The 10880-nt window shown below is 43.3% G+C and overlaps 2 protein-coding genes across 2 annotated transcripts; one reads left to right on the top strand and one right to left on the bottom strand.

Annotated features, from left to right (window-relative positions):
- Positions 1–2519: 2519 nt before the first annotated feature.
- Gpxl (Glutathione peroxidase-like) lies at positions 2520–4092 on the bottom strand. The gene is made up of 2 exons (XM_020952466.2): positions 2969–4092; positions 2520–2917 (listed from the first exon to the last, which is right to left on the bottom strand). Exons 1-2 carry the CDS (start codon positions 3175–3177, stop codon positions 2551–2553), a joined length of 576 nt encoding a protein of 191 aa, XP_020808125.2. The 5' UTR covers positions 3178–4092; the 3' UTR covers positions 2520–2550.
- Positions 4093–7794: 3702 nt separating this feature from the next.
- LOC110184052 (uncharacterized) lies at positions 7795–9562 on the top strand. Its single transcript, XM_020952429.2, has 2 exons — positions 7795–9023; positions 9087–9562. The coding sequence occupies exons 1-2, from the start codon at positions 7830–7832 to the stop codon at positions 9225–9227; spliced, it is 1335 nt and encodes a 444-aa protein (XP_020808088.2). The 5' UTR covers positions 7795–7829; the 3' UTR covers positions 9228–9562.
- The last annotated feature ends 1318 nt before the right edge of the window (positions 9563–10880 follow it).

Here is a 10880-nt window from a genome sequence, read left to right as displayed (position 1 = left end):
ATAAGAAATTATCCCAACATTGTTTTACATATATAATTTATTGATTTTTATTGTTTCCAGTGCATGCCCGTGTCGATTTAGATTTTCTGGGGGTGGGAGGGTTGTGGCTGGGAAATGCGGGTCGGTTGAGGCGTTTCTGTCATACAAGTTTAATTGGCTAAAATTTCAGGCTTTATCTTCTCCGCCGCCGCCGCCTCCTGTACGCATATACATTTAATTACTACACCGTTGGCAATAATTTATAATACTAATTAAAATTTCGAACACGTATACAAACCCAGCCTCACACATACACACAAATACACACACACACTGGCATAAATAATCACTGGAGAATGGCGAATGCGCCGCCGGCATTGAAAATTTTCATTTGCATGCAGACAACAATCTCGCATGTGTGTGTGTGTGTGCAGGTGTGTCTGCTTGGGTGTGTGTGAGTGAATGTGGAACCTTTATCAATCAAATGTTAATTAAGTTTCAACTCAGGCAACCGAACAAATGCCAAACCAACTAACAAACCAACTTTTTCGCTGAGGCCTTTCTGCCGCCGCCGTCGTCGTCGCGAAAACGACGAGTTTTCCGTTGAAAAATTAAATTGGTTTGCATGGAAGTGGTTAGGTTAGGGGGGCACTGGCACTGTAGCAGTCTTTCTCCTCTTCCTCTTAGCCATTTGCAAGTTATTACGCATACGCCCCGGCAGCCGTGGCATATAAAATGCAAACGTAATGCGCTCATCAAATAAAATTACCCAACTGATGCTCAAACTCAACAGCGGGAGCAACAACAGTATTTCCTAAAAAAAAAGGAAAAGAAGAGGCAAACAAACTATACAAAAAAAAAAAAATGAAAGAGGAAAATATATGCGTAACCGGAAATGCTACTCGGCTGCCATCCTTTTCTTCCCACGCCCCCCCTCATACACACCCTCCCCTTTCTCTTTACGATATTGTCTGACTTGTTTGTAATGGTTTTTTGGTTAACATGCGCACAGATTGATGAGTGGCCAAATTGTACACAGCCGCAAATTGTGGCAATTTCGGTTACTGTCAACGCTATACACACACACAGGCGCACGGGCAAACCAAACACGTACAGGGTGCACAGGGAGAAAGGGGGAGGAAGTTTGTAACAGCATTTTTATAAAAGAAATCACTAATATAAAGGATCAGAATCATAAAGATTATTCTATTTTCATTATAGGAAATTAGAATACGGAAGCTCATAAAGAAATACCAAATATTTTCATCTATATTTTGTTATTTATTCCTCCATTTTAGCTTCACCTTTTATCTTAGACCTTTACACAATATGACAATCTAACATTAATATGTTCCTTAATTACTAATTTTCTATTTTAATATTTATTCATTCCCTTGCATTTTAAATCCTAGTAATTATTTATATAACATTTCGCATTATTATTCCAATTATTTTCAGTGTAGAGAGGCGTAAGCATGTGGCAAATGTGCAGGCACGTTTTTATATTGCAGCAGGCCAGGGCTCTGCCCTGCTTGTTTGCATGCCAACGAGGAGCGGCAGGCAAAACAGAATCAGAAACAGAACCAGAATCTGGAGAGCTGGAGCAGGAGCAGGAACCGAATCACAGAGGCTTTTACGTCCACATCCACATTTAGACGGAGTCAGGCTCCGTTGCGGTTGCACAAACTCGGAAGAGGCGGAGGAAGGTCGCCGGGGGCATCGGCATCCCAGCAGGAAGTTGTCCAGGACAGCCGCATTCCGTTTAGACCTTGGCCAGCTGCATTTCCATGCAAGAGTTTTCAGCATTTTCATTCAACATTTTCCCCTACAAAAAAAAAGACAGAAACACGGGAATTTTTGTGGCGTTTTTATGATTGTTTTTGCCATTCCAGTTAAAGGGAGGTTTATGGTGAGTGAAAATATTAAGAAATTAAGCAAAGTTAAGTGCATATGAAGAGCCATTTGCTAGCTTTAATTTTTGAGGTTTGCCTAAATTAAATATTTTATTAGCCTTACGAAAATATTACCTTATTCCTCAGAGGATTAAATATCACGTTTCGATTGACATTTCTCTGAGGGCAAAGGAGAAAACTTACCGCAATGGAAGTTCTTTGGAAGAGCTTTGTCTATTTTCATTTCAATGCCTTCCTTCCACCTAGCTTCATTTTTTTCACACAGTGTCAAAGAAAGTTTTTCGCGCAAGGATGCCTTACCATTTGATTGGCCCTACATCCCGATGCCCCTCACCCACCTTCGATTGTGTCACACGGGGCGGATGCTTGACGTGACGTGCGCCTGGCTCCTGCAAAACGGTAACTGCAATTTGATAAAGCGATGTGACAAGTGCAGTCGACCAAAAGGTCAACCCACCACCCCCACCCCCCTCTTGGCCATTTGCAACTGACAGAAGTCAGCGGGAAAGGCGACAGGCAAGAGCGTGTGAGGGAAATCGCTTGGCGTGCGCAACGAACATCATTCCGAGAGCACACCATCACCATCATCATCAGGTGGTAATCCCCAATGATAACGCGTTGTCACACTCGCATTGCGTTCTTTATATATATTTCTGTTTCACTTCAAAAGCCGCTCAATGTCATCTACCAGAGCTGATGGCTCCAGATGGGCGCCATAGCGTTGGAATACCTTTCCCTGTCGATCCACCAGAAACTTGACAAAATTCCACTCGATTTCTGGCTGGTTCAGGGTTAGCATTTTATAAAGCGGATCTGCCTTTCTACCCTTAACCTGTATCTTGGCGAAAATGTGTCCTATATTGGCGCCCTCCTTGCGTAGATGGTCCATGGTCTCCTGGCCATCGGACTCGGGCATCTGTCCGCCAAATTGATTGCATGGGAAGTTGAGGATGCTCAGACCACGATCCTCGTACCGCTCAATCAACTCCTGAAGGCCCGTGTACTGGGTAAGGGTGAGGCCGCACCTGAAGAGAGAATATAATTATGCACATATTTTAATTATGAGTTTCTCGTACCTAGAGGCAATGTTCACGATGAGCAACACCTTGCCCTGAAAGCCCTTTAGCGCCACAGGCCTGCCATAAGTATCATTTACTGTCCGCGAGTAAATTGTGTGTTGCCATCGCATATCGTCCAGATCCCTTCCTAAACGCTGGTGCGTCAGGAGAACTGTGACCAATGCCACCGTTATTAGGCCATAAAAACGAGGGTCTTCACTCAGCATCTCGTCTCACTGTTAACTACTAACTGCATTTGGTGACCGATGCATCGCTTTGGGCCAAAATCGATTCGTTGCCCTAATTGTGCGTGAAGCAACGCTGGAAAATCGCATTTACATGTCCAGAGAGTTGGACATATGTCGAAAAAACAGCGAGAATACTTCTGCTTAAAAAAGCGGAGCTAAAACTGGGGCAGCCAAAATTGAATTTGGGCGAAAACGAGCGAAAGTTGCATGCAGGCGAGTTGCAGGTTAACTTAATTTTTAACTTTTTCCTGCCCTGCGACTCTGCCTGGCCTGCCACTCGAAATGGGAACACCTCCCCACACACACACACACTGAAAACAAAACACACAAAAGTTGAACAATCGTAACGAAATAATTGAATTTTCATTTCCGTTTTATGTGTTTACTTCCGCTTCCATGGCCGCGCCGCCATTTTCTTTGCCCTTTCTCCCGGTCTCTCTCTCTCTCTCTTCTTGCTCTTTAGTCCTTTTTATACCCCCTCGTATCCTCGCATGTGTGTCGGCCTATTTGTATACAAAAGGCAGTCAATTTCTGCCAGCTTGAGGCAACTTTTTAAGTCAATTGTCAAAAAGTTTTTAACATCTTTTGCAGCCTTCCTTTCCCCGCTTTCTCCCTCTCTCTCTATATATATTTTTTGTTTCATTTTCGCTGCCAAATTGAAATATAATTCGGTAAAGTTTCGGCTTTTCCACTTATACGTTGTTTTTGACGCGAGGACGTGGGCCATAAATCAATGGCAGGCAAAAGGCGTTCGACTGAAATTGATTTAGATTTCGGGTGTAGAGGGGCGTGGTCCTGGGCATAACTCCTTTACTCGTTTGTCAAAGCCCGCGGCGTTGCAGAGAAAACTGTCCTGAATGTCAGTGCATTTTGTAGTTTGATTGAAACTCACATCTGCAGCCCCATTTGTACATAAACAAAATATATAGAAGGGTTTTGAATTTAAATTTACATATTTTAGGGTATGCATGTTATTTGTAAAATTGTTTCTAAGCTAAGTATTTTTTATTAGACGTTAAATGCACTCTTGAAAAAACCTGAACCGAACTCTTAATCACACGTACTACTCTTTTAAAATATACAAATAATTAAGATGAACTCCTATTCTTTTAAACAAGTTATGAGGGATCCTTTCCCACAACTGACTCATCGGTTGAAGCCATAAAAACGGAGTCGTAAACGCTTGAAATTTCAAATAAGATTTCGATAAAATCAGCATAGACTGATTGCCAACCCGCCCAAATGGCAATAACCAGCGATTATGGAAAGACACACAGATATAGCACCACAACCAGAATGATGAACTTTGGCTGTTTTGCATATTTGATGCACTCGACATAAACTTAATAATCATTGGCCCCCACCAGTAGTTACAGGTTATAAACCCGCGGTGCGCACTCTAAACTCGTAAACGGGGAAAGGCGTTAAAGCCGCCGAACCACAACTGCTTGTTTTATGGCCAACTCAATGAACTTGCCACTACGACCCCGTATTGCCGTTTTCCATTTTCCATCTGGTTTTCTGTCTAAGCGTTCCCTGCAATCATTTCGCCTGCTGTTGCATCATTTTTCACTATTAACCGGAGTGGGGATCCGGGACTCTGAGCCATAAAAGCAGCGTTTGTGCCACTAAAAATGTTTGACATGTGACTGTGAGCTAGGTTTTTCTACGACTGCCAGTGGGCCAGGTGTGCTGCCCACCTTGATCCTCGACTGAGAGCGCACCTGAGCAGAGGTTAACTGCTGCTCCTGCAGCTCCACTTGTCACTTGCCACTCTGCCGCCACTCGCTACTCGCTACTGCCACTTGCGCATTTAATTAAGTTTACGCCGCGCTGCACACGCAAAAGGACGAAGGACGTTATTAATTAAATTCCTTTATACACAGGTTAAGCCAGTAACCGCCGCCCAGCCAGCACGCCCCTGGCCCACCGTCTTTTGTGTGTCAACAATTGGAATATTAACGAGGCAACTAATGAAAGTTTACAAAGGCACACACACCGCGACCTGAGTGCTTCTCACCTCGAAATCGAAAGCGAAACATTTAATAAGAATCGCTGTCTCTGATTTTGGCTAAAAAGATCAAAGGTATTGGCTGGAAAGGAGTCTCTCCTTACCTTTTGACCCACCCGGCGTATACGTGATTTTTAAGGGGTAACGGATATAGGTAGAATAGATCGCCTTGGGAGTTATGTTTTTGTGAATAACTTGTATACTACTTTAAGAAATAATTAAGCAATTGAACGATAAGAAAAATAACATGCATATTTCCGTAAGAAATAGTAAATAAATCCTTACCCTCCAATACAAGTTGAAAACGCCCTTACAACTGAGGAGACCTCTAAAAATATTGCATGAAATCCTAAAAGGGCTACGAGACTAAAAGCATTTATCAAAATTCCATCAAAGATCAAAGCCACCACCGCGGTAAGAGACCTCTCACCTCTCTGCATTGACCCAGCCGCCATTTGGGTGATTTTTGAAGGGTCCAATTATAGTCGATCGCCTTGGGAGAGTCTGTCTGCGTGTAAATCCCACAGAGCCGAGCTGATGATGCTGATGCACTCCAGAGTAGGGTCTCTGGACCCCTAATAAGCCAACCAGCACATCAAAGGCAGTCAGAAGTCATAACCCAGACGCTCAGACGCCCAGACACATATGCAAAGGGGATATGTGTATTACCCTTACGTATTTAAGCCGCTTGTCGAACGCGCAAATCCAGTAGGGGAAAATCGACTTTTATTCAATATACACTTAAAAAATCAACTGGAAAAGAGGGCGGTGAGAGTAGGGAAAGTATGGCAGCAATATGCGAGTATAAATGTGCAAATCCCCCAGTGCAGTAGCAACAGCTGCTGCTGCTCCTGCTCCTGCTACTGGTATTGCTGCTACTGCTGATATTCCTTCCCCGCTCTGCACTCGCTGGCATTTACATTTAAGCTGATAAGCAAAAGTGCCCTCTACCCTAGCTTTTCCCGCATTTTTCCCCGATTTTCTCCCACCTGAGCGTTAAGTCTTGAAGCCTTGAAGTGAGCCCACACACACACACACCCACCCACGCTCTTATGCCTATATTCGAAGCGAAAAGAATTGTTTGCCGAGAATGTCGCAAGTTTATGAAATCGCGTGAGCTGGCAGCCAGGAATTTACATTTGACGCACGCACTTTACATTATTAATGCCGCGAGCCCAGGCAGAGGCAGCGAACAACAACGAACAAAAATAAATAAACCAAAAACTCAAGTTTCAAGACTCTCCAGACTTTTGATACAAAATATAAATACCCTTGGCTTTGTTTTTAATTTTAAGAGCCGGGATAATGCTTTAAGGTGTGTAAAAGGGTTTTAAATAAAACCGAGATTTATAATAGGATTTTTTAGAATTTTAGGAGTGGGATTCCCTCACCTAAGAGGACATTTTAAAAGATTTTTTAGACTAACTATATATAAGTTTAAAAGCAGTACTGAAAATACTAAGGAAGCATTATAATTTATTGGATTAAGGCTTGATCTGCATCTACCAGACACGAATGGACTTAAGCCTAATTTGATAACTTAACACAAATGATTTTCCATTCTCTATAACCTGTAGACTATTTAATTTTTTGCTATAATTTCTAATCCCTTTAACAACTCTGTTAAATTCAATATCCCCCCTAAGAGATTTAACTTTAAAAAGGGTATACAAATTAGACCCAGTAAATGGGTATTTCCCTGTGTAAACCAGTGTGTGTGTGGGAGTAGGTGTGCTTGGGTGTTTTTGGGGAAATGCTTCAGCCATTTCACAAATGTATCGCATTTCCGAATGTGTGTTTGCATTTTTACGCTTCGCTGGGAATTTTCCAATTTTTGCTGCTAATATTTATTAATCAAGTAATAGCTACACACTTGTACACACTTGTGTGTAGCTCTGTGTGTGTGTACGCTTGATTTTTGCACGAAAAATTGATTGCAAATTTATAAGCTAAACTTTTTCCACTGTTTGCTTTTGTTTGCGGCTCACGAAACAAACTTTTTTCGGTGTTGCTGTGCGGTTTTCCTTTTTTTATACACTTTTGTTGGCTGCCATTTGCAGCACTTGAAAAGGTCGCCACAGATGGCAATGTATGGAGAATTTTTCAATTTTCCATCACACAAAAATATTGAAATTCGACTTTTATGATTTTTTTTGGTCTCAGCAAGCTTTGGCAGTTCCCCAGCTGTATGTCAAAGTCCACCTAGCAAAGCACGGAACAGCTAGAATCATTCTCAGTCCTAACATTGTATTGAGCACACCTTTCTCTCTAAAATAAATCGAAATAAAAAGTAAGTTTTGAAAAGTGAAAAAAAAATCTAGAACAAAAGTTACAAAAAACAGAAACCAAAAAAAAAAGAGTTGTACTTTCAATCGGAAATAATTTTGAGTAATTCTCGGTTAACCTTTGAATATTTCGTGTCTCCCACAGCTTTCTCCAATCTTCGAAAGCCACGAAAAGCGAATATTATATTTATAAAGCCGAAGCCTGATAATGAATATTTTAAAGATGAAACTTTTGATGATTTTTGGGTGTAAGTATGACCAAAAGATCGAACTTTTGGTAAGCTTATGTTCATGATTGTTTCCTTAATTCTTCCCTAGTTACCCTTGTGCTTGTGATGCAGCCGGCTATGGGAAATGTAGTGCCGCTGTTCGCCTTAGATTTGATTAATGCCACTGCCCTCAAGGCCACCGATGGCCTTGCCGGCGGAAAGGCTACCAATGGTACCACTACCGGCACCACCACCCCAACCACTATCACCACCACCACCGCCACCGCCACCGCCACCGCCACTTTGAAGCCGTTGACTACCACTTCGATCCCCAAGAAGGAGCATCAGACCACCAAAGGGACTACAGCCGCCACCACTCATGGAAAGCCAGCCACGGCTTCCCGTAAGGATGTCGAATACATGGCTTATATGAACGATCTCTTTGACCTGGAAAACTCGATGAGACGCAAGTACCAGAAGCGTCGCTCTCACGGCGCTCTGCCAACCAAGGCTGCAGTGGGCGGCTCCATTGTGGCCCATCCGCTCATGTACTACAATATGGCACCGCCCAGGATGCAGGCAGCTAGGATTGATCTGGAGCTAAGCTATAAGCCGGGACAGGCATTGGACGATGGTGGTAATGGTGTTAATGGGGGTAATGGTGGTGCCCCCTTGAAGCACAACAAGTCCAAGGCCGTGCAGACTCTGCCACCGTTGCTGGAAATGCTAAGCAAGCCCCAGCAGCATCCGGAGATGCCTGCTATAATGGAGTTCCTCAATGGCATCGTGGACTTGGTCATCAACAGCAGCAGCAACTCCAACGGGGATAAGGAGTCCAAGCCGGTTGGTTACATCAATAAAACCGTCTCTCCGGATGGCAAGCACCAGATCAAGGAGTTCGGGATACGGGCTCCCAACATGGTGATCAAGGGAGTGCAGCAGGAAACCAACTATGGACTGCCCTCGGACCAGAACACCTATGAGACCTTGTCGGAGGTTTTGCGTCCCTCGTTCAAGCCAATGAAGATGCCAAAGAAATTGGGGCAGGAGCACAACTACGGACTGCCCTCTGAGCCGATCTCCTATGAGGCCTTGGATTTTCTGGGACCCGCTTTCAAGCCCGTTAAGATGCCCAAGAAAGTGGAGCTGGAGCAGCACCAGTTGAAACCGAAGCAGAAGCAGCGCCATCATCGCCGCGAGCCGCAGCTAGGACCCCAGTATGAATTGCTCAATGGCGGCATTGACATGGCCCTACGCAAGAACTACGAGATGATCGACCGTCTTCTGGAGGACCTCGAGCAGGAGGACGAGCTGCTGCAGGTGATCAAGGATGCTACCAAGCAACTATCAGAACAAACAAACGAACTGACCCACAATTTACAGAAAAAGAGCCACACTCCCAATGAGGAGCTCATCGTGAGCTGCCCGATTCACCACGAATTCCATGCCGATCGCTATGGCGATATAATTGAGGAGGATGTGGTAGAGGTCGATGAATGCGAAGCGGTCAAGATTCTAGATTAATCGGAGGGCTTACAGGACATATTCAGCTCTCTCCACAGAGAGCACTTTCAACCCAATGGTTTTCACAAAATTTGTTTGTTTCTTACACCGCATTTCATAGTGTCAGCCGCCACCCAACTTGTTTCTCTGTTCGGTCAGACAAGGGAAAGTCGGCCTTAAATTGTTTGCGTTTAATGATGTTAAAGTTTACAAAATCGAGACATTTTTACACAACATACAACATCGAACATGCGACACACAACATACTACATACAACATTGAACATACAGTCATACAACATACAACAATTAATTTGGAAAGGGAGCGCTAAATAAATTTAAAACACACACACCCAACTGGTAAGTGTTTTTTATGGGAGGGTATGAAGTAGTAGTAGTTATACTCTTAAAATTTCTCTAACTACAAAGAAAGCAGTCTAGGCTTAACCTTGTTGGAAACTGATGTTAGCTCGCAAGGTTGCATAATAAATAAACCTTCGGGAATGCCATTATCCTGCTGATTGGCCTTTGTTACCAACTCTCTTCCTCCTTCTCTGGAAGAAGAAAAATATCAAACTTTCGCTTCAATCGAAACTGAATCCCTTAGGGTCGCTTCATCCTGCTGTTTGTCCCTTGAAGTTCGCCTCGCCTTCGTTTTCATTAACAAAATCGATTTCCTACCTTGAAATGTCCTGCGGGGGGCTAGGTAAAATTGATATGCCGAGTGCGACAGTGCAGCCAAACGAGCAAACAAATCCAACAAGGAGCTAAGGACGAGGCTGTAAGGATGTAAGGATGTGGAATGGAGCCGAAAGGCCAAGTTTTGCCGGCTGGCAGTGGCACAGAGCCACAGCTAAATGCTGCTAATTTCGTATACAATAAAACTAATGTAAATTGCCACTTGACGTTCACTGGGCGTGTAAGTGTGTGCCAGAGTATGTGCGAGTGTGCGGGGTGTGTGTGTGTATCACATAGACATTAAATGGGGCACATAATGTGCTGGGAGTCAGGAATCAAGAACCGAGAACCAAGGGCTGGAACTGAGAGCTGGGTACTGAGCACCGGGAGGAGTCAGTTGCCCGAGCGAGTGTCATGGGTGCTGCTCGACCATCAACATAAATACAAATTTGCTTCACAAATCCAAGTATATAATCTATATAAACTGCACGAGAGAGTGCCAGTACATCTACATACATGTGTGGAAAAGCGGAAAAGTGCAACGCAGCATTCGTAAAATTGCGTAGCTTGTATGACTTCAAGTTGCACTTGAAGAAATTAACAAGGAACAACGTGGTTTGATGGAAAACAAAAAAGAATTTAAAGGTATAAGGTGAGAATTTATTTCCATAATCAAAATACCTTCTAATCATTCAATATATACAGATTCTTTCTTGAAGATAATAATTGATAAAATAAAAAGCAAGCCTACCTTGTATCAGTACTTAAAACTCTCTTCAAATATTATCCAAGTTTATGGCAAAACATTTAGTTGAATGAGAGCCATTGGGAAATCTACAACAGGCCTTTCCTTTCGCGGTGCACAAGTGGCACTGCCACTGTCCCTGGGGTGTTAACTGGAGTGTAAATGCGAATGTATGTGCAATTCATGCTGGTAAGTGACCGGGTCCCCCTGCAAGCCACTCGCCCTCGAATTTATATTTATTTACAAGAGTAA

The sequence above is a fragment of the Drosophila serrata genome, unplaced genomic scaffold (genome assembly GCF_035046125.1).
Source record: "Drosophila serrata isolate PLE 108 unplaced genomic scaffold, ASM3504612v1 contig_334, whole genome shotgun sequence".
Classification (NCBI taxonomy): Eukaryota; Metazoa; Arthropoda; class Insecta; order Diptera; family Drosophilidae; genus Drosophila; species Drosophila serrata.
This window is presented reverse-complemented; position numbering and strand designations above follow the sequence as displayed.

Coding starts and splice junctions, on each gene's coding strand:
- Gpxl (XM_020952466.2), bottom strand. CDS start 3,177: ATGCTGAGTGAAGACCCTCGTTTTTATGGCCTAATAACGGTGGCATTG. Junction 2,918..2,968: donor ATCGTGAACATTGCCTCTAG/GTACGAGAAACT, acceptor TTCTCTCTTCAG/GTGCGGCCTCACCCTTACCC.
- LOC110184052 (XM_020952429.2), top strand. CDS start 7,830: ATGCAGCCGGCTATGGGAAATGTAGTGCCGCTGTTCGCCTTAGATTTG. Junction 9,024..9,086: donor AGGAGGACGAGCTGCTGCAG/GTGATCAAGGAT, acceptor CACAATTTACAG/AAAAAGAGCCACACTCCCAA.